Source organism: Urocitellus parryii, chromosome 9 (genome assembly GCF_045843805.1).
Source record: "Urocitellus parryii isolate mUroPar1 chromosome 9, mUroPar1.hap1, whole genome shotgun sequence".
NCBI classification, from domain to species: Eukaryota; Metazoa; Chordata; class Mammalia; order Rodentia; family Sciuridae; genus Urocitellus; species Urocitellus parryii.
Genome location: NC_135539.1, coordinates 96,816,529 through 96,839,249, shown reverse-complemented (window position 1 = coordinate 96,839,249; position 22,721 = coordinate 96,816,529). Strand labels below are relative to the sequence as shown.

The window sequence follows — 22,721 nt, the reverse complement described above, 5'->3', positions numbered from 1 at the left end:
TGAGCATAAGAGTACCGGCTCAAAAATACATGACCTCTATACTGGTCCTTGGATCCCTTCCTACCTTCGATGATACTACCAAGTTCTTTTCTTCCAAATGATCATGATCAACTCCTCCCAAAGCTAACCTTCAAAAATAGGACTGTTTACATGTGAGTGTGACAGATCAAGTGTTGGCTCTCCATTCCATTAGGGAGAGGGGGTGCCATGTGGCAGAAAAAGCCACACCTGAGAGCTAGGGGGTCAGAGCGAGTTATGCCATCCTCTAAGGTGTCAGTGTCCTGACCATCTCTGCCCAGCTCCCTAGCTGAAGTGAAGCACCACATTTCTTGAGGAGGACCACAGCCTAGAATGATAAATTCCTTCCTATGCAATAAAGCTTTAATTTTGTTTTTTAGTTTTTGAAAAACCAAATCACCTTCCCTGTTGGATTGTAACGTCAGAATAAGTTAATCAGACTTAGATTTATATCAAGAGTTTTGAAGTGACAAAGACTCATGCTCAAGTTCTAGCTCCCTCACTATTAGCTGACTTTGGGCAAGTTACTGAGCCATTAGAAACCTTGGTTTGGTCATCAGCAAGGTGGGGTTAGTAGCAGTGAACAGATACTTTGGTCAAGAGTCTGGCACATATATAGTCACCTATTACGGTTTAGATATGAGGTGTCCCCCAAAAGCTCATGTGTGAGACAATGAAAGAACACTCAGAGGCAAAATGATTGGGTTGAGAGGTAGAACCTAATCAATGGCTTAATCCACTGATTAACTGGGCTATAACTGTAGGCAGGTAGGATATGGCTGGAGGAGGTGGGTCACTGGGGTCAAGCCTTTGGGGTTTATATTTTGTCCCTGATGAGTGAAGCTCTCTCTGCTTCCTGATTGCCCTGTCCTGAGCAGCTTTCCTCTGTCATGATGTTCTGCCTTGCCTCAGGCTCTGAGCAATGGAGTTGGCCATCTGGACAGAGACCTCGGAAACCATGAGCCTCAAATAAACCTCCCCTGCTCTATGTTGTTCTTTTTAGGTCCTTTGGTCACAGTGGCAAAAAAAAAAAAAAAAAAAAAAAAAAAAAAGCTGACTAAAAATTATCTCTCAAAAATAAAGGCAATTACCTTTATTGTTCAGTATTTCCTTCCCTTATCTGTTCCATCTTATTACAAACACAGCTAAGAACATGCAAGTAACTAACATTGCACCTGAACAACCAAAATTAGTGTCACAATGTACATGCCCCAAAGCCTGGGCACCTTATTCATTCAGAATTATGCCTAGATCCTCACTTGTTTATACGGTGACTTTTACTCAACTCTAAAAACATCAATTGATTAGCCATTTGCTATGTGTCAGAAACTTCACTAAATATGTCAGATTTGTTATACTGAATCCTCACAATCTCATGGGGTAAGTAGATCACCACCCCATTTTACAGATGAGGAAATGGAAATGGAGGCCAATAGAGGCAAAACCACTTGTTCTAGGGCAAAGTGACTAAGCAAGAGACCCAGGATGTGAAGCCAGCCAGCCTGATGGCCAACAATCAGCTTAGGGATCCCATACCCTGGCTCACAGCAGGCAAGGCAATGAGTTGGGCATGGGGAAAAGATGCTACCACATGCTCCCTGAGAGTGACAGGTACACTGGTAGCTGATGCATTAGTAGTAGGAGAGGAAGGGGAAAGGATAAAAACCTCATAAAGACCTGCACAGCACCCACTCACTCACTATAGGAGCACCCTAACATATTTTAAAGCCCCCAATAACATCATGATTCTACAGCACAGTGCAATCATTTTTACTGTGCCATCAAGAAAAATCAAATCATGCAAATTGTGGGTTTAGGAAAACAGGAAGGTGGGGGAGAGTGTGGGTGATATATTAAAGGGGTAGATTCCCTAGAAACAGTTCATCTCTTTTGAAACCCTGCAATAATATTATATAAATAAGGCACTGAGGTTGAAAAAGATGATATACAATTTGAAGAAAGAATTAAAGAAGTGCCAATACCTAGGCACAATTGGATAGTGTTCTCATGAATCTTTGCCTCTTATTTTTTTAATCCATTGCTTATGCTTTTTGTTGTTGTTGTTATTGTTGTTTTGAGGGGTCCGGGGACTGGATCTCTGCAGGGTCTCTGTTTCCCAGACTAAACTTGAACTCTGACCTTAAGTGATCCTCTTCCCTCAGCTTCCCAAGATGCTGGGACTATATGCATGTGCCATCACACCAGGCTCATTGTTTGCCTTCATCCAGTTTCTATCTAGTTTTCCTTTGGCCAACTCTGTTATCTCTCAATTTAGAGTCTCGGCTTTTGTACCTTTAGCAGTGGTGCATCTAAAAGGACTCACAAATTAAATTCATCAGATAATTTAAAGAGACATGTATTGAAAAATCAAGATGTGAACATTATTTAAAAGAAAAACCAACTGAGGGAAAAAGGCATTCAAGTGGCCTTCCCAGCACAGGTAATATCAGGTTGGATCTTCAGCATCTTTCTGCAGCCCAGAGCTGAGGCTGCAGTGGAAAAGGGCATGTGTTAAGCAAGCAGACTCATTTTCAACCAGAAGCTGCTCACAGCTTCTGTTTACAACCCTAGATCGTTGACTCTTGAAGTTAAGATTTTGTTTTATGTCTCTCCATATCATATTCTCTAGGCTCCATAAAAACTGCTTTCTAAGTCCCCAAATGAAGCTTATCAAAACCTGACTGCTTGAAACACATTTAAGCCAAATTTGAAAAAAATTTAAAATGGGCATTTCAAATAGATAAAATCATAATAATGATATCTTTAAACTACCCCTCTCTCTCCCTGGTCATCTGGGTAGAAAAAAGCCTCCAGGAACTAGAAGACAGGCCCCCTTCTTCATGTGCCTACCCTGACCCACCATCAGTAGCCAGACAAGAGAAAGGCTAGTCCACTGGTAACCAAGGGGATGACCTTGTGTCTTCAGGCAAGGATGGCCAGATTCAGCAAACAGCAGTACAAGACATTCAGTTATATCTGAATTGCAGATAAGCCAAAGCAGGATTTTTTTTTTAACCTTAAGTTCCATGCAACATTTCAGGACATGCTCCTATTAAAAATTATTTATTGTTTCTCTGAAATTCAAATTTAACTGGGTGTCCTCTATTTTATCTAACACCTCTACCCTGGGTTCCTGCCAATCCATTAGAGGATTTGGGACAGGTGAGAGGTGAGGGAAGCAGGAGCTCTAATGACCAGCCTAGGGATAAGGCAAAAAAATGGCCCAGGCTTGGCACTCTCCCTGCCACCCAGGGTTCCCTCCACTCTCCCTGCCGCCCACCACTCCCTCTCCCTCCAAGGAGGCTCCAGGGCCTCAAGTCCATCCTTTCCTCTAGGAATAAATGCTTTCTCTGATTCCTCTGAGCATCGCCCTCCAGACATACTGCCCACTCTTACCTCCTCCCACAGAGCTGCACACTATAAAGCTGCTGTAAACCTGTAAGAACTGGTTTGCTTCCACATTTTGTTGCTTCTTTATTTGTTTCTTTTCCAACCAAGGTTCCAAATAGGTTTAGAGGGGCTCTTGATGGGAGGTTTCCTTTTCTTTTTTCTATTTTTTTCTTTCCCAATGGAGGTCCCTTCCCACCCACTTATTCACATGCCAAGAATCACATCGGGCATAATTTCAAGGTGGGTGTTAAAGCAAGGGCTGAACCAGTATGTCCGTCTTGTCTAGCACAAGACTTTTATGGACCCCATGACACTGCCTTGATCCTGGCAGTGGATGCCCTTCCCCCTCACTATCTTATACCGCTGATTAGTGGTCTTTAGTGATGCACACTCTGTAATCATATAGATTTAATAAACAAGGAAGAAAGAGCTCTTGCTTTCAGGCTTCCAAGGATGTGCTTGCAGCAAAACATTTATAGCTAAGCTATAAAATGCATGGAAATATGGAGGAAACATTGACACAACAATAAAACGAGGGATGAGATTAATGATGCCATAATGCAATATGTTTTCATTTGGTGCAGAGAAAATTAATTTTTGAAGACATTTCGTTTAACTTTGCAATATTCTGAGTTTAACCTTTGATGCTTGCAACTTTTTCTTTCACCCACTCTCCTCCCCTGTGAGCCTGAGGATGGGGGAAGCAAATTTTACATCTAATGGGAAGTATGGTTTCATGGCAGGTGGTCTCTTCTCTGGACAAAAGCAAGAAAAGTGGACTCAGGGAATAAAGGTTATTGCTGGCCATCATTTGCAGTTCTTTATTTCCCATCGAAATGTCCACTTTCATAATTCAAAATGCAACTCCAAAAGGCTAAGATGTGTTACCTTCCAGAGCAAGGCACCGGGGTGGGCTGGATGACCAGATAAGGTTGTGCAAGCATTCGAGATACTCAGACCCCTCGAGTTTAAATCCAGGGAAGCAGCGATAGGCGATGACAGTCCCCACTGGGAAGGAGGTCTGGAACTCAGAGATGTTCACGTAGCCATTAGAAGAGGCTAGAGGTCTCAGACAGCCTGTGAAATGTGAAAGAAGAGAAGGAAAGTTTCACTTGGTCATCTTTGTACATCCAAGAGTCAAACAGCACACTGGGACTCTTCAGGGTTGGCCCACTGCACAGAAGAAAGAACAAAACAGCATTGCCTCTGTTTTAGTCAGCTCTTTTTGCCACTGTGACCAAAAGACCTAACAAGAACAAATAGAGGAGGAAGAGTTTATTCTGAGGCTCACAGTTTCAGAGGTCTTAGTCCATAGACAGTCAATTTCATTCATTCAGAACATCATGGCAGAAAAGTGTGGTGAAAGAAAGTGGCTCAAAACATGGCACCAGGAAGCAGAGAGAGCGAGCATGCGCCATCCTCTCACCATAGACAAAATATCAACCCACAAGGGCACGCCCCCAAGGACCCACCTCCTCCACACCCTATCTGCCTATAGTTACCACCCACATAATCCCTACTAGGGGATTAATGCACCGAGTAGGTTAAGACTTTCATAACCCAATTAGTTCACCTCTAAACTTTCTTGCATTGTCTCACACGTGAGCTTTTGGGGGACATCACTTATCTACCCCATAATGACCTCTGAAGAAGAAAGTACTTTGGTTTTTAACATACAGACTCCTTGTTCTATTAACCTCTTCTACTTCTAATTCAGATATTTGCTTGTATATTTGCAAGTGAGATTAAAGAGTCAGATAAGTAGTTACAAATGAGGGTAAGGGATGGTAGTTGAGCGTGTGATATGGATTGGCACACCCCTAGTCCAGTGGTTCTGGCCCTCAGTGCACGCCGACATCATTTGAGGGGATTTTCAAAGACTAATGCCCGGGCCCCATGCCCTGGGTCTGGAGGATCACTGTATTTTATTAAAAGCTCCCCAAGTCATCCAAAGGTGCTGTCAGGGCTGAGATCCACTGAAGAGCCCTTGGAGAGAGGCTCCAAAAGTTTTAGTGATGTGGTGGGGACTTGGGAAAGTTAAGCTCAAAAATTGATTCCATGGGTACAGATTACGGAAGGGAAACTTCCCTTAGCGGGTACCACTAAAATTTTGAAAATTCAGTTGTGTTTTACATGAAACAGGTGAAGAATGCTGCAGGATAGGTTTTTTAAACTTGAGAAAGACCCAAAGGCCTGGTGCAACACAGACTGTTGGGCCAGCCTCCTAGGCTTCTGTTTCTGCAGGTCTAGGTTGAAGCCTGAGGATTTGCACTGCTAATGGTCCAAGTACCACTGTGGCTGCTGCTCTGGGGAACACACAAAGAGAAACACTGTCAGTAATGAGTCAGTGCATAAAGCGCAGAATTCTGTGTGCTATCACAGCAGAACTGGGACCTGGATCCCACATTCCTACTTCTGTAAAGAATTAGCTGCTTTTTGGTCTAGAAGCCTGTGGTGGCCCAGTATAACATTGCCAATGGCACAGAATTCTGTTGTGTGTGGCATCCGCTGTGATCATGGAATTTCTTCTTAACTTCAGTAGTTTCACTGGAGGGAATAATGACACTGCAGAGCTGGTGTTCTTCCAGGGGAGAACTAATTGTGTGTGAAGTTGAGGATGTATAATGAAAATACCTACTCCCCCTTCCAGTCACCAAGTACAGATCGTATGCATCACATGCACAATGGCAGATGGCAGAACCTTTCTACAAACTGACTGTGTTGGATAGTGTTAAGTGTCTGGAAGGAATGTCTCAGCAAATGGCTTTGGTGGACACCTTAGTGTATGGTGCCCGTGCATCACAGTGAGTGTGGTTAAGATAAGTGAGATACAGGAATGCAGGATTTTAGGGAAGCGTTCACTCCCAGGATGGTACAGTTCCTGTGTCCTGGGGACCCCAAGTTCTGCATTACCCACAGACTCCATTGTGAACCAGCTAATATTTAGGATGGACCAGACTCAAAAGGTGGTGGAGTTCAGCCATTCTTCAGAGAGTCTCATGGCTCATGGCTTTAGATTGCTTTTGACCTCCACTTCCACCCTGCAGCTGAAAACTAAAAATGTTCATAGCAAAGTGTGTGTGTGTGTGTGTGTGTGTGTGTGTGTGTGTGTAATAAACATAATCAATCTGAGGAGAAAAAAAGATAAGCACAGTCGGACACTGTGTTCCCAGTGACTCGGGAGGCTGACAGGAGGATTGTGAATTCTAGAACAGCCTGAGCAACTTAGCAAGATCCTGTCTCAAAATAAAAAGGGCAGGGGATGTGGCTCAGTGGCACAGCATCCTTGGGTTTAATCCTCAGTACCAAGAGCAAACAGACAAATAAATAATTAAGGTAAGCACATTAATATGAACAACTAAATGTGTTAGAACCTTTATGCATAGTTCAACTGAGTTGCCAAGAATGACTATGCTCGCTCTCCTCCTAGGAAGGGGTTGCTGTTCTAACCTACTCACATGAATAAATGGGTTTCTCCCAAATAAAAACTAGCTATGGCCCATAGAGAGCAGGAGGCATCCAGGCACTATTCTCCAAAATATAAAATTCCCACAAAAAAAATGGGGTTTGAGCAGCCTCTCACCTCACCCCCGGAGGAGATGGCAGGGGTTAAAATTCATGCATTTAATCAGAGTTGAGAGGGGAAGACATGCTCACTCTTGGTTGGAGGCAGACTGTCCTAAATATAACAGTAAAAAACTGGCTTCAACTCAATAGTTCAATGTGATTTCCATTTGCACTTCTAGATAATAGAGAGAAGCCTCTTCAGGCTTTAGCCCCTGGATCCATAGGTGAAAATAAAAGTTATTGTATGAAATGTCATTCTAAGGACCAATTATATCCCCCCAGGGGGCTTGGAGAGGTGTCAGGCTGTCTGTGGTGACTGATTCCTCATTCCCTATCCTGTGTGAGATGAATGGCTGGGAGGAGGCTGGTGCAGACTCAGCTGGCAGAACCTCTCCACAGGCAGGGAGTTGCAGGGTGGCATGGGGCTACAGCACGGGCCACCAGGACACAACCTTGGTGGGATGAAGCCTCTGAGGAAAAATTAAAACAAGGTTGCAATGTATATGTTGTCCCAAGAGACAAAACTCTCTCAGGAAGCCAGTCAAGGGCTGGGAATGTAACTCAGAGAGAGGGAGCACTTTCCTGGCATGCACGAGGCTCTGGTTTGTTACAAAACACCACAAAATACATACACACACACACAAGAGTAGCCAGTCAGTCGGCTCTCTATTGTTGCAGACTTAGAATAGTCCTGTCTTGACTGGAGATTGACTAAGGGGTGACAGGATGGGGAGCCATGGTGGCCAGACAGAGACAAGGGGAAGCAAGTATCTGAACTCAAAATGACACCCCAAGAGGTAAACCATGGGTTATGTTTAGAAAGTCATTAAGGGAAAAAGGAATTCCTAAAGAAGATATAGTACTTAGTGACCCAAAATGGAACAGAAAGAGTAGGAGAGAAAAAACTCATAGTGGCTGGAGTCTGAGGTGATCTTCAGCACGGCTCTGACAGTGCTGCAGACCAACCACCCATCAGCAGATAATGGAGTGTGTTGAGTAAGTAGCCCAGGAAGGAGCCAGCTGCTTATTTTGTAGACAGCCTCTGAGCATGTAAATAAGTCACGTGTCCCCTTTAGAAATGGGATGCAGAACAGGCCAGCACATGGGGCAGTTTCTGAGGGAAGGGCAGGGAGCATGGCTGACTCTGTCCTCCTACTTCCAGAAGCTCCCTTCCTCACGGGGTCATGACTCTTAAGCTCCAGTGTAAGGAAACAATTTATTTCCCACGATGAGTTGCACAAAGCAATGTTGGAGTCTGCCAGTTGTGATTTCCAAGCACAAAGTTAACATTCGTCTCAACTTGAACCTGCTAGAGCTTTTGGAGCAAATGAGATCGCTTTCTTTCTCCATCAAATTATGAATTATGCATTGGCTTTTTGGTCCTTTGGTCCAAGTCACATGTTAAAAAATAAAATCAGAATTAATGTGAAATGCAAAGGCTTATTTTCACAAACAGGGTCCTTTTATGTCAGCCCAGGCAAATTTGAAAAAAAAAATATGAGAAGATGAATATTCACCGTGTGGTTTGGATGAAATTTGAATTTGATGATATTTGTGCTCTTCGCGCATTATAAAAAGGGATAACATTATTAAAAGAAAATAGCCTTCTGTAAGATGGGATTTAACTGTATTCTCACCACCACTGAAATAAGTGTAAATGCCTTGCTGTTTCCATTCAATATATAATAGTTCATCATTGTGTTCACAGCCCAGTTACAAGTTCTTCAACTATATGATTTTCTAGATTAGGGGACCACATGACATGCTAAAGAATAAGGGGCTTCCCACCTATACCATGAAGGTGGGTATATGGAGCTGCACCTCTACAAGCACTGAAGATGGATATCCCGAGAGCAGTGAAGACACAAAGGACACGTGTGGGGTGGACGGCTTCGCATTCCGCTCCATCATCTCCATCACTCTAGCAAAGAACATGTACAATAGAGCCTGAGAGAAGAACAGCCGGCGATAGTGGCTTCCTTCCCGTACCTTGACAGATGGGCAGGTTATCCCACGTTCCATCATCACGACATAATGAAACCATGTTGTAGAGGTCGGGATAGCGGATCTTGAATCCTTCATGACAGGTGATGATTAACTTATCTCCATGTCTATACGTCTTGTTATGGATCTCAGCATCTTCAATTTGAGGGATACGGCAATCTGCAATTTTGGTGAAAAAGGTATACATTATGTCTGGAACTTAAAATGGCTAACAGTTTTACAAGAAAGCTCTTATTTTCAGGTCTGTTCTTGACCTATACAATTTCTGGCACATGATACCTTACTTGTCACTAGGCTCAGGTGCCTGATGACAAGCATCATAACCTGCTTCCCTGGAGTAACAGGAAGAGAGAGTTCATGAAGAGAGACCCAGGCATAAAGGGAATCATTTCCTGCTGGACACTTTACCCTGATCTTATGAACAATATTGATCTTATGAACAATTTTGGAGATAAATAAAAAAAAGACAAGATTTGGGGATTAACCTGAACAATCCATCTGGTTATATATTTGTTGGTTTATGAACAACAGATGACATGATGCCACTGTCAGACTGGAGTCACCCATCAGGCCACCTTTTCCCTGGGGCCCAGCCCGATGAGAAAACACGGTGTGTGGAACAGCACACATCAAGCTGCGGCCACGTTTGCCAATAAAACTTCCTGTCCGCCTTATCTGTTGCTAAAAAAGATAAAAAATAGAGCAGCACATACTCTTGCCAATCTCACAAAGGCTCAGAGCAAGCAGCTGCACTACCTCCTAAAAATGGCAAAGTGCCTGTGTCCAGGAAGAGACGATGCAAGCAAATCTGGGGGTCAGAAGGATGCTGAGGAAGAACAAGGAGTCCACACACCAAACTGATAAAAAGATAAAATAAAATCAATGGATGACAACTATCCACTTTTAACTGTGTCTACTTCTAATTGACCATGTAGGCCATTGTGTTCCTTGCTGCCAAGTTGGGATCCTGTTCTCCCTACCCTTACTGACCCTAAATACTGCCCAACTAATCCCACCTGGTTTAAGTCACACTGATCATAATATGGGTCTCTCCATCTCTTCTGGGCACATTTCTGCTTAATGGTTCTGATTTAATGCATATTTCTCTTTTATTTTCTTTCTCTTTTTTGGTGCTGGGGATGGAACCCAGGGCCTCAAGCCAGCAAGGCATGTGCTCTACCCTTGGGCTACACCCCATCTTGACAATGCTTCTGATTTTAGATGCATATGTGCTTGGAATTGTGATCTCTAGATGGGTTCTGTTCCAAATTAGTTGGTGCTTAATTTTTTGAAAACAGGCAACCAAGGATAACACTTTGTCAATCACAGACACTTCCTCCAAAAATTCTTCCATGCTACAAAAAGATTACTGGTTTCTCAGCCACTCTCCAAAGCCTACTGAATCCACAATATGTATGGAATAGTATTAATAGGAGCCTTGATCTTCAAGTTGCTCTAAGCTTTAAACAGTTAGTTCTGAAACACTGGATACTGGGAGCCCTGACGAAGGTGAAAGGAAGGAAAGGATCAATGGCTGGCTGGTGGATGGCTCTGGTGGCTGTGAACTTTGGTGGCTTTGAAAAGAGCATATCCCAGTAGCAATATGGGGTGGGGGCTGGGCATACTGGGAGGGGCTGGGAATTGAACAAAACAGACTCCAGAAAATAAGATGTCAGTGATAGGAAAGAGGCAAGCAGAAGGGACCTCCCTGTAGGAGAGGGCCTGACAACAGGGCATGAAGAACACGAGGCCATTCACTGCCCTGTGTGGGCCATCTGAAGTCAAGTGCACCTAAGTTGTGCCTGTATCTCAGCCTTTGTCACTGCGATTAGCTTGAGAGCAGGACCTGTGTCCCACTTCCTCTGATGTTCCTTCTCTGCTTCCAGACCTGTGCACACACCTGGCACAGAATAAAGGGGAGGAGGGTCATCCAAACCTATGCCCAAGAACCCTGTAAGCACACAGCCCTCGGGAGCCTGGTTAACAGGTTTTCAGCCCGGCCCAGCCACTCAGCCTTCCCCTGAAGAACCCTATCATCAGGTTGTCCCACAGCCCGTGGCTTTCAACATAGAGTCTCAGCTGGAGAACTGTCTTCTGGTTTTAATTTTACCTCTCATTTTTTGTGCTACAGGCCATGGAAAGGGGTTTTCTAACTGTTCACGTTTAACCAATAGTTTTTCTGCTAGAATAGCTAAACTCCCTCCAAATCAGCCCCAGAATAATCCTGACTGGAGTCACAAGATAATTGACGACTCTCTGCACACTACAACTGCCTTCTTTTAATGGAAGAATCTGAATTATATTTTTTTTCAATGGCACTATGCAGAAGTCATTCACAGCAAATAAAAACACATTTATCGAGGCATCTGTCTGTAAAATCTTGGCAATAAATAGAATCTGTAGCAGTAATTTATACGTTTTTCATGATGGACTTAAAATTTGCTCAAGAATTAACTGGTATACTCAGAGGTAGCCAGTTAGAGAGAGTAAAATAGTGGACAGAATGTCCATTTGGACATTACAGACATGTGGATACTGGCTGGCCAGGTGCAGAAGTGCCCAAGCCTTGATCCCAAGACTGATTTATCAGTTTGTGGTATTTAACCAAGAAGGCTTGGAATTTCTAATCAGAACTCCAAGTTTCCACACACAGGAGTTGGGTTTAGTGCAGAGCATACGACACAGGGTTTGAAGGGAATTCACAGACTCACAAATTCCAAAGAGGAGTCTCCATAGGAAGTAGGGCAGGGATCATTTACTAGGTGGGGGAGCCATATACCAGCTGGGGAATAAGAAGTTAGAGTCCAAGTTCCACAAAAGTGGAAAAGTCAGGAGGGCTGCGCCCTAGGAGTAGGGACAAAACTGACATAGCCTGGCTCTAACAGAAACCTAAAGTTTGACAGAAGAAAAGATAATTCACATTCTCTTCGATTTTTTATATGTGAAGTCTGGCATCAATTCCCCTCACTAAAGGAGGGTAGGGTTGGAAGAAGAGGCATCTGGAATGAGTATTGTCCTGCTGAGTTGTCTGAGACAGCAAAAACCACAGACCTTATTTTAATGGAAAGAAGAATCCAGAACCTGTGGTATCTGAAATGAAATGTGTGATCTTTATCAATGCACAAGTTTCAAATAGAGATACAGATGCTCCTCCACTTATGATGGGGCTATGTCCAGCTAAACTCCTGTAAGTCAAAAACATTGTAAGTCAACATGTATTTAATATAACTCACCTACTGAGCACCCTAGGTGAGCATCAATCATTTCCCCTCAGTCACCTGACTGACTGGGAACTGTGGCTTACTGCACCCCAGCACCAAAGAGTATCATATTGCCTAATGCAAAGATTCAATTTCAAAATTTGGATTACAGTTTTTATGGAATGTATATCACTTTCACATCATCATAAAGTTGAAAAATCATAAGTTGAACCATCATTAAGTTGGAGATTGTTTGTCACACAATTTTCTATAGCATAAGTTCATCAACAGAATTTTTTAAAGCCACTTCAAACATATTTTTACCAAGGATTATGAAAAATATCAACAATTAGAACTTAGGTACAGGAGGCATAAATGTACACTTCCCATACATAACCTAAGGAATACCAATGGCTCCCATTCTGGAAACCATCTTTCACCAGCCCACCACTGCCATTATTTTTATACCCTGTTCCTCGTATCAATGGGGATTCAATAGAAGGAGTGAACGATCCTAAGGCAGTATTACACATTTATACCTAAGTACAAATTAATTCATCAGCTTAGTTAGCAGAGAGTAGAGTCCTAAGGGATGGGTCAGGCATAGTAAAATTTCAAGAATATGTACCATAACTTGGATTACTTTTCTTTAAAATGGGATTTACATGTGAAAATGAATTTGACTCCTTGAAAATGCCAAGTTTCCACATTAATGCTTCCCAAAACTAATCTTGGAAATACTCAGAGATTCATAATCTACACTAGTATATTAAAGGCTCTGAAGATATTGCCATAAAAATTCTACTTAATTTTGCCTAAACCAGTTTTCAGAAAATTTATTTATTCATCCAGCTGTTCATTCATTCATTCATTCATTCAATGAATTACTGAGCACGTACTCTAGGCCCAGCATGTTCTAGGTGCTGCAGACAGAGAACTCTTATTACTCTTACTATGTGCATGGAGGGAAATTGCTAACTGAAAAATTAAGAGACAAATGAGCTAGGAAATAATAAGCAATGCTCACCGCTATGACGAACACATAACAAGGTGATAGGATAGGGACTGACTTGGAGACTCATTTAATTTGGGCAGACAGGCAAGGGGCCTCTGAGGAAATGACATTTATTAAGCTGAGACCTGAATGACAACTAAGATCAAATTATGTGGGGAACTGGGAGAAGAACATTTCAGGCAGCGGAACAGCTAGTACAAAGGCCAAGAAAGAGCTTGGTGTCCTGAAAAACAAAAGAAGATCTGTGTGTTGGACTATAGCAATCAAGATGGAGCGGGAAAGGCTAGTAGGATTTGTAGGTAGGGCAGGGAATAGGGGTCCTATTTTAGTGTGATGGGGAGCTCCTGGTGCTTGGTAAGCCTGGGTCATGACACAATCCGATCTATATCCTCAAAGGGTTTGACATAGGTGCAGTGAAGGATTAACCTGCCCAAAAAGAAGTGGGGCTTTTGCCTTCAGCTCCAGGGAGGTAACCACTAAAACCCTGTAATGTCCTGCCTGGATGAGTGTCTTTGCTTACCCAGAGGCTTTGGGCCATTCTGCATAATCTATGCCAACAAGACTAGGGTCAGCCACACAGTGGTCTACCATGCCTACATGACTAATTCCCAGTAAAACTCTGGACACCAAGGCTTGGACAAGTCTCCCTGGTGGGGGGTTCTCAATATTACATATATATTGTCATTTGTTGTTGCCTGAACAAATAGGCACTATCTGCACAGCTCTACTGGGAAAGGACAACTGGAAGCTCACCTGGACCCTGCTTATGCACCTCTTCCCTTGGTTGATTTTAATCCATATCTTTTCATTGTCATCAACTTTAATCATGAGTATATTGGCTTTTCAGAGTTTTGAGTCCTACTGAATTACTGAACCTGAGGTGGGCTTGGAGACCTCCAAACTTGATGTCAGAAGTGAGGGTGTTCTTGTGGATTCCTGAACTTCGTACCACACGATCCTTTCCTGACTCAACATCTACTAACATCTCCAGAATTACTTGTCCATATCAGTGCTGTTCCACACCCCTCCTGGTGCAAAGAACTATCATTCCAATAGAACTCGAGAGAATATTATCAGAACATCACCATTTCTTAGAATTAGGTTGCAGAAGCTGAAAGGAATCAACCAAGGCAAATTATGTCACCATAAGCATAATGTCAGGCAGAGAAATGGAGAGGTTGAGCATTAATGCTGTTTGGGGAGGCACTGACTGGAGAGAGAGGGTGCTTCATAGAAAAAGAAGCCCCACCACATGAGGTGGTTTTGCTTCATAAGGAGGGCGGACCCAGGTTGTTTCTTTCTTTTTAAAAGGACATTGATTTTAATGGAATCTGAAGAAGCATCAGACCAAGACACTCAATACATTGGGGCTCCCAGCTAAATGTTAATGTGGAATTTTTAGTAGGACCCAGCTTAAAACCACTGAGAAAAAGCCACCTGAATGAGAGTTGGTCAAAGTCATTAGGGTAAGCATGCATCTTGGGCTTACTATTTTCCTTTGGTCTACAGAAGGAAAATATTTGTGGTTGACAAAGGCAATTAGCATGTTTGTGTTTTATTTAAGTTTTTTTTTAATACCTAACACTTGGATGGTAATTCTTTGTGGGTTCTTAGTTACCCATATTCTGTAGGACTGACACTGCTACACATTCTTCTAAGCATACATGGAACATTTACAAAGTTTGACCACACCTGGGCCATAAAGAAAATCTCAAATGACTGAAACTTTAGAGCATGTTTTCTGGCCACAATAAAATAAGAAAAAAAATAGAAATTTTCTAGAATATTTGGAAACTGAAAAATACTTTTCTAAATAATCCATGGGTCCAAAGAGAAATAACAATAAATATAGAAAATATTTTGGCCAGGTGCAGTGGTGCATGCCTGTAACCCCAGCTATTCCAAAGACTGAGGCAGAAGGATCACAAGTTTGAGGCCAGCCTTGACAAATTAACAAGATCCATTCTCAAAAATAAAAAGTATAAAGGGCTGGGAATGTACCTCAGTTGTATAATGCCTGGTACCACTAAATAAATAAATAAATAATCAAACAAATTAATTTTTAAAAATAAATATTTTAAATTGAATAACAATGAAAATACTGCACATTGAAATGTATGCTATGTAGATAAAACTATAGCTATAAATTTTCTTTCAAATATACACATTCGAGGGCTGGGGATGTGGCTCAAGCAGTAGTGCACTCGCCTGGCATGCGAGGGGCGCTAGGTTCAATCCTCAGCACCACATACAAATAAAATAAAGATGTTGTGTCCACCGAAAACTGAAAATTAAATACTAAAAAATTCTCTCTCTCTTCTCTCTCTCTTTAAAAAAAATACACATTAGAAAAAGAAATATCTAAAAATTAAGAATGTATATTTTACAGTTGATTAGGTCAACTTTGTTAATACTTTTACTCAAGTTTTTTATATCCTTATTATTTTTTCCCTCCTGCTTGTTCTATAAATTATTAAAAGAGGGGTGCTTAAAGCCCTTCCTGTGATTGTGCATTTCTCCTTAATAGTTCTATTGATTTTTGCTTTGTAAATTTTGAGGAGTATTATTAGGTGCACACAAATTTAGCATTATCACCAAATACTCAAATTAAAAGTTCTTATACAAAAATTTTAAAAAAAGGATAGGCAATTAAACCCAAAGAAAGTTCAAGGAAATAAAATAAAGAGTGAGTATGAAAGAAATAGGAAAGACACACAGGAGAGGATTGACAAAACCATAAGTTGACTTTGTGACATCAATGAAATTGAGTAAAACTGATCAAGAAACCAAGAGGGACGGCACATATAACAACGAAAGAATAATAAGCAACATCAAAACATTCTGTTTTAAAAAATAAAAAGAATATTACAAAAAAGTCAAGAAATCAGAAAATTTTGGTGGAGTTGGAGTTCTAAAATAAAAACTATACAAGAAGAAAGTAGTCATACTTCAGAAAAATCTAAAATAAATTGAATTCAAAATGGAAAACCTTCCCACAAAGAAAACTCCAGGTCTAGGTGACTTTTTCCCCATAAATTTCATCAAGTATTTGCAGAAGAAATTGCAGCAATCTCACAGAAATTCTTTTTCAGCATTCTCTTCTGAAGGCCCACACCAACCTGCTTACAAGGTTGATTATGCAATCTGGCAAGAACATTATAGAAAGGGAAAATTTGAGGCCAATCCATTCAGCAACATAAAAGCAAAACTTGAAAACAAGACATTAGCAAACACAATCGAGCAATAAATTTTAAAATATGACACAAGATGGGTTTACTTCAAGAATCCTAGGTTGATTTAACATTTGACAACCAACTAATGTGAATCACAACAGAATAAATAAAATCAAGAATTAGTAAATTGGATGGACTCAAACTCAAAAGCTTCTTCTCAACAAAAGAAACAACCAATGAGGTGAACAGAGAGCCTACATTTTAGGATCAAATTCTTGCCACACACATCAGATAGAGCAATAATCTCCAGGATATATAAATAACTCAAAAAACTTAACACCAAACAAACAATCCAATCAATAAATGGGCTAAGGAGCAGAACAGACACTTCTCAGAAGAAGATATACACTCGATCAACAAATATATTAAAAAATGTTCAACATCTCTAGCAATTAGAGAAATGCAAATCAAAACTACTCTAAGATTTCATATTATGCCAGTCAGAATGGCAGTTATCAAGAATACAGACAACAATAAGTGTTTGCAAGGATGTTGGGGGGGAAAGGCACAATCATACATTTCTAGTGGGACTGCAAATTGGTGCAACCAATCTGGAAAGCAGTATGGAGATTCCTTAGAAAACCTGGAATGGAACCATCATTTGTCCCAGCTATCCCACTCCTGCTCAATACCCAAAGGACTTAAAAATCAGCATACTCTAGTAATGCAGCCACATCAATGTTCATAGCAACACAATTCACAATAGTTAAATTGTGGAAGCAACCTAGATGCCCTTCAACAGATAAAGAAACTGTGGTATATATTCACAATGGAATATTACTCAGCATTAAAAGAGAATAAATTATGGCATTTTCAGGTAAATGGATAGAGTTGGAGAATATCATGCTAAGCAAAGTAAGCCAATCCCCAAAACCAAAGGCCAATGTTCTCTCTGATAAGTGAATGCTGATCCATAACAGAGAGGGGAAAGGCTTGAGAAAAATGGAGGAACTTTGGGCAAAGGGGAGGGAGGAGAGGGAGGGTGCATGAGGGCAGGCAAGATGGTGGAATGAGATGGACATCATTATCTTAGGTACATGTATGACTGCACATTTGGTGTGACACTACATCATGTCAACCACAGAAATGTAAAGTTGTGCTGCAATTGTGTACAATGAATCATAACTGCATTCTGCTGTCATATATACCTAATTAAAATAAATTAATTAATTTTAAAAAAGAATGTCAAACAGAACCAAGGAGAAAATTACCATCTTAATAGATGTGAAAAAGCATTTGATGAAATTCAATATTTGTTCATGATCATAAAAATTTAAAAGAAATCTCAAAATAGGAATGGAAAGAAACATCCTTAATATAATAAAAGATATCTTTTAAAAAATCTATCATAATAATATGGAAGGCATCCCATTTAAGATTGGGACTAACACAGTGAGGTTCACTCTTGCTCCTTGTATTCAGCATTATACAGAGTTTCTAACCAAAGCAGGAGTGCAAGAAAAGGAAACAAAAAGTCAGAAAAAACAAAAGTTATACTCTTCACACATCATACAACTACATATGTGATAAAATCCCAAAGAATTCATGAATTCCACATATGACCAATTTTTATTTTGGGGGTACTAGGGATTGAAATAGGGGTGCTCAACCATTGAGTCATATCCCCAGCCCTTTTTAAATTTTATTTAGAGACAGGGTGTCACTGAATTGTTTAGGGCCTCTCTAAGTTGTGGAGGCTGGCTTTGAACTCGTGATCCTCCTGTTTCAGCCTCCCAAGCTGCTGGGATTACAGGCATGGGCCACTATGCCCAGCTCATATATGACCTATTTTAAAAACAAAATATAAAATAATTATCCTCAAAAACAATTTTTTTGTATTTCTAGGCATAAATCTAATAAAAGACATTTATGTAAGATATGTATACAGAAAACTACAAAATATCATGAGAAAAATTGTAAAGGACCTAAATAAATGGAATAATCCATGTTCCTCAGTTGGGAAAACTCATATTGCAAAAGCATTATCCCCCCTCCAAATTTAACTGTAATCCAGTACAATCATATTAAAAATTCAAACTTATCTTGACGATTGACATGCTGATTCTAAGATGCATGTGGAAATGCAAAATAACAAGAGTCAAGACACTCTTGAAGAAGAGCGAGAGGGAAACTGGCCCTACCAGAGTTTAAGATTTATTACAGAGCTACAATCACACTGATGTAAAGACAGACAGACAATAAAACATCACAGAAAGTCCTGAACCAGGACCTCCATCTTACGACAAAACAAAATCATCATTCTAATGATGAGTGCCGGATTGCATGATAGACATTGTGACCTATGTCACTAGATATGGTTGAGATTTAAATGTGAAAGGCAAAAACGGTAAGGTTCTAGGAAGACTACATAAGAGAATATCTTTGTCAGAGTAGAAAAACATCTTTTTTTAACAAGACAAAATAAATCTTTAAAAGTTCCAGCATAAAGAAAAAGATGGATTAATTTCACTACATTAAAACTAAAATCTGTTCATCAAATGGCACTAATGATAAAAGAAGTAAAAACCTAAGCCACAGGACAAATCTTCAACATTTACACAATCAAAAAAGAACTTGCATCCAGTATATACAAAAACTCCTAAAAATCAAAAAGGAAAAGTCAACTGATAAGGAGGCAAGTGAATTAAAGAGGCACTTCCAAGAGAGAATAAAAGCTGGCCATTAAACACTATCCACCAGGGAAATGTACATTAAATCCAGAAGTACCACCCGATGGCTAAAATACTGACAACACCAAGTGTCGGCAAGGAGAAAATTCCACTCTTGGGAGTGTCAATCAGTACAAACTCTTTGGGAAACTGGCACTACCTATTAACACTGGACATACACATATCCTATGCCTCAGCAGTTCCATTCTGGTGTAGTCAAGAGAAATGAGAGCATATACATACACCAGCAGGTATGTTCAGAGTGGTACTATGTGTAACAGAAGCCACTTGGAAATGTTCTAAATTTCCATTAACATTAGAAATTTCAAATTATGCTATATTTATATATTAGAACACTAAGCAGGCTGAGGATATAGCTCTGTTGTGGAGTACTTGCCTAGCCTGTATAAGGCCCTGAATTAGATTTCTGGCACCAAAATAAATAAATAAATAAATGAATAAATGAATGAATGAATAAATAAATAAATAAATAAATAAATAAAATAGAAATGATCAGAGTAGTCAGAAGTGGTGATGCATTCCTGTAATCCCAGTGGCATGGGAAGCTAAGGCAGGAGAATCATGAGCCTCAGCAACTTAGCAAGGCCCTGTCTCTTAAAAAAAAAAAAAAAAAGTGCTGGGATGTGGCTCAGTGGTTGAATGCTCCTAGGTTCAATCTCTGGTACCAAATAAAAAAAAAAAAGATCAGACTACAACTGCAGGCAATAATATGTATTGATTTCATAAGCATAAAGTAAATCAGACATAAAATAATCTCTATGCTATAATCCCATGTATATGAACTCAAAAATAAGGCAAAAGTAAACTTGAAATAGCATCACGTTTAGCAGCACATGTTCTCAAGCCAGGTGATTATGACAGGAAGTGAATGCTAACTCTCAGGAAGGGGAGGGGGCAGTGATGGGGAGTGGGCTTCTGGGGAGCCGGCAGTGTCCCATTTCTTGGATAAAGGTGACATTGGTATTGCTTTGCAATAGTTCATTGGACTGTTTGGTTTTATGAACTTTCTAGTGTAAGTATTATATTTCATTATTTTTACTCTGTGTGTGTGTGTGTGTGTGTGTGTGTGTTGTACTAGGGATTGAACCTACAGCCTCACATATGCTAGGCAAGCGGCAAGCTCTATACCACTGAGCTAAACCCCCCAGTGCTATTCCATTAATTTTAAAATGGCTAAAACAACAACAGAAAAATTAATCCAAAAGGGAAAACAAGGAAATTCACCCAAAATGTAACCATCTCTCCCAATTCCATTGGAGCCTTTGGGTCTGGCAATTAGAGTGCTTAACAGAATATTAGGGAATGAATGACTAAATATATTGGAGTGGCACTAAAATTTTTAAAGGCATTTAAAACATTAATTATTTGTCAAAAGATTTCAAGAAGACCGTTTGACTTCTAAATGTAGATTATGTAGATTGGTGGGAAAAAAATTGGGTTTGGCTTAGAATTTCACTCTAGAGGAAAAATCTTTCTGATTTCCTGCTTTTCTCTTGATAAACACAATTTTTATTTTTAAAGAAAGTTTGAGGTCACTTTCCATTTTTTTTTTTTTTTTTTTTTTGCAAAGTAGCCTTATGTTGCACAACAAAGAAGTGATAGAAAGCAACGTGTGGCCAGAAGTGAGCCCACCCTCATGGGCTGAGGACTTAGAGAGCTCCTACCCACTTCCTGATGCTCTGCTTGTGGAGTGCCCATGGCAAATACCTCAAGATGCTGCTGAGGCCCGCCTGCAGGTGCTTGCTAAATTTAGATTCCTAGTGCATAAAAAGCTTTGAGCTTGGCACCTGGAAGTGTGCTTCATTCACACACCCCTGGGGCAATTCCCGTGAAGTCAAACATCAAGATGCACCCTCTGATGGGATATGCAAGGCCAGTCCCTCTGATTATGTAGACTGAAGACAGCAGTCAAAATGTAAAGGTTGGCTTGAAATTTAACAACTCCCAGCCCATCTCTGAGGAGCTGTGTCAGCCAAGTGTAATTAGATTCAAATCTGAGCAGGCTGGGGAGGGGGGAACTCTGCACACTGAAGCCTCTGGCTCTTGAGACTCAGTGTGGGCCTCGGAGGAGGTCTGAATTAATACCTAACAGACTCACAAGATGCTGACCGGGGAGCCAGGATCAGCCCTGAACTGCTGCAGACTGTCAAGAGAAAAGATGAATTCCACTTGAGATAGGGTTGGAAAGACTTCCGTGGGGGTAGCTCTGCATTTTTCATCAGCAGTCAACCTAATTCTGGGCTGTTTCAGCTGTGAATTTGTGAAAAACCATTTTCTGGGGAATCTCTGCAGTCAGCTTGGTGTCCAAGGTTGCTACCAATCATTACGTGACCTTTACACACAATCTGAGAAGGATCTGAGCATGTGCTCATGTTGTTGTTGTTCTCCGTTTGCCTGATAACTCTCTAAAAATTCTCTTTAAAGCCACCCCCACCTCCAGGGCTTGGGTACAGACAGGGCAGGATCTTAGCACTCCTGTGATGTGGAAGAGCCTGTGCCACAGCGGGTTAAGGAGTGACGCTGCTCTAATTTGAACCTTCCCTCTGCACTTACAGGGCTGGTTGCGTAGACTTGAGAACCCTGCCTGTGGCGGTCCAGCTGTCATCCTGCAATAATGATAACTGATCATTTCTGTCACTTATCTTTACTGCATCTGCCCCAGTCTGACCTGACCTTATTTCCTCTGGATATTTTTTCAAGTCATGACCACATTTAAGTTAAAGAAATCTTTTTTAAAAGCAAAAACCAAAATCACACTGAAGGGAGGGAGGATAGGCATACAGTAACTTCTGCTAACCACAGCATAAGAAATGTCAGTGATCCTGAGGGCAGGCAGAGGCACCCTTCTGCTCTTTCCCCACCTTAGAAGATGGAAAATGAGAAGAGAATATCTTAAGGGAAGATAGGCAAATATTTGTCCTTGTGGGCAGAGTCTGTCGTTTTTGATAACTCCTATCTACAGCAACAAGAAGGAAATTTTAGATGATAGAAAACACACACGAGAAGAGAAGGGTGCTAAATAAAACATTTTTAAAGCATCCATCTGTTTTGGCGAAGCTTCTGGAGCTGGGAGACGATTTGCCTTAATATATGAGTACCTGTAAAAAGGACTAAGACTACCCTGCTTTTGAAAAATGCCTGCACCCCACAGTTTTGATGAATAAAGGAGTTAGCTGCCAACTTTACTGCCAGCTCCAGTTGGGTCAAGTTGGATCTTTTCATTGAAAAGTTATAATGTAATAATAATACTTAAATTCACATTGCACCTTTTCCCCAGGAAGCTTCTTAACATCAAATTATTCATCTTTTATAGCAATTCTGGTCAGGTCTATGGGAGCTAATATATTTTAGTAAGTACTTTACTGCTTCATGAATGAATGAGATTTTTTTCTCTTTCATGGAAGGAACTAGTATAAAGAAGGGTTAAGCAAGGAGACACCACTGTGGCAAGGACAGCTCTCCTCCTGGGTTCTATGCCACCGTTAGCTACAATCAGGTAGGTAACTAAATGGGGTTCCTGGGTGCTGTTGGAACTGCCCTGAGAGCTCTTAGAAATAACCCGGCCTGGGCTTCCACTAAACAGAGTCTTTTGTAATGGGTTCCT

General features: G+C 40.9%; 1 protein-coding gene across 4 annotated transcripts in view; it reads right to left on the bottom strand.

Annotated features, from left to right (window-relative positions):
• Susd4 (sushi domain containing 4) overlaps positions 1–22,721 on the bottom strand; it is a 126,501-nt gene that overhangs the window by 34,402 nt on the left and 69,378 nt on the right. For 3 of the 4 annotated variants that reach the window (XM_077802349.1, XM_077802350.1, XM_077802348.1), the window contains exons 4-5: positions 8,965–9,138; positions 4,298–4,485 (exon numbers count right to left, since the gene is read on the bottom strand). In XM_077802349.1, the coding sequence (XP_077658475.1) occupies positions 4,298–4,485; positions 8,965–9,138 (362 nt within the window). Of the gene's footprint in view, positions 1–4,296; positions 4,486–8,964; positions 9,139–22,721 lie in introns of all 4 variants that reach the window. The other variant, XM_026407140.2, reaches the window with a different exon arrangement.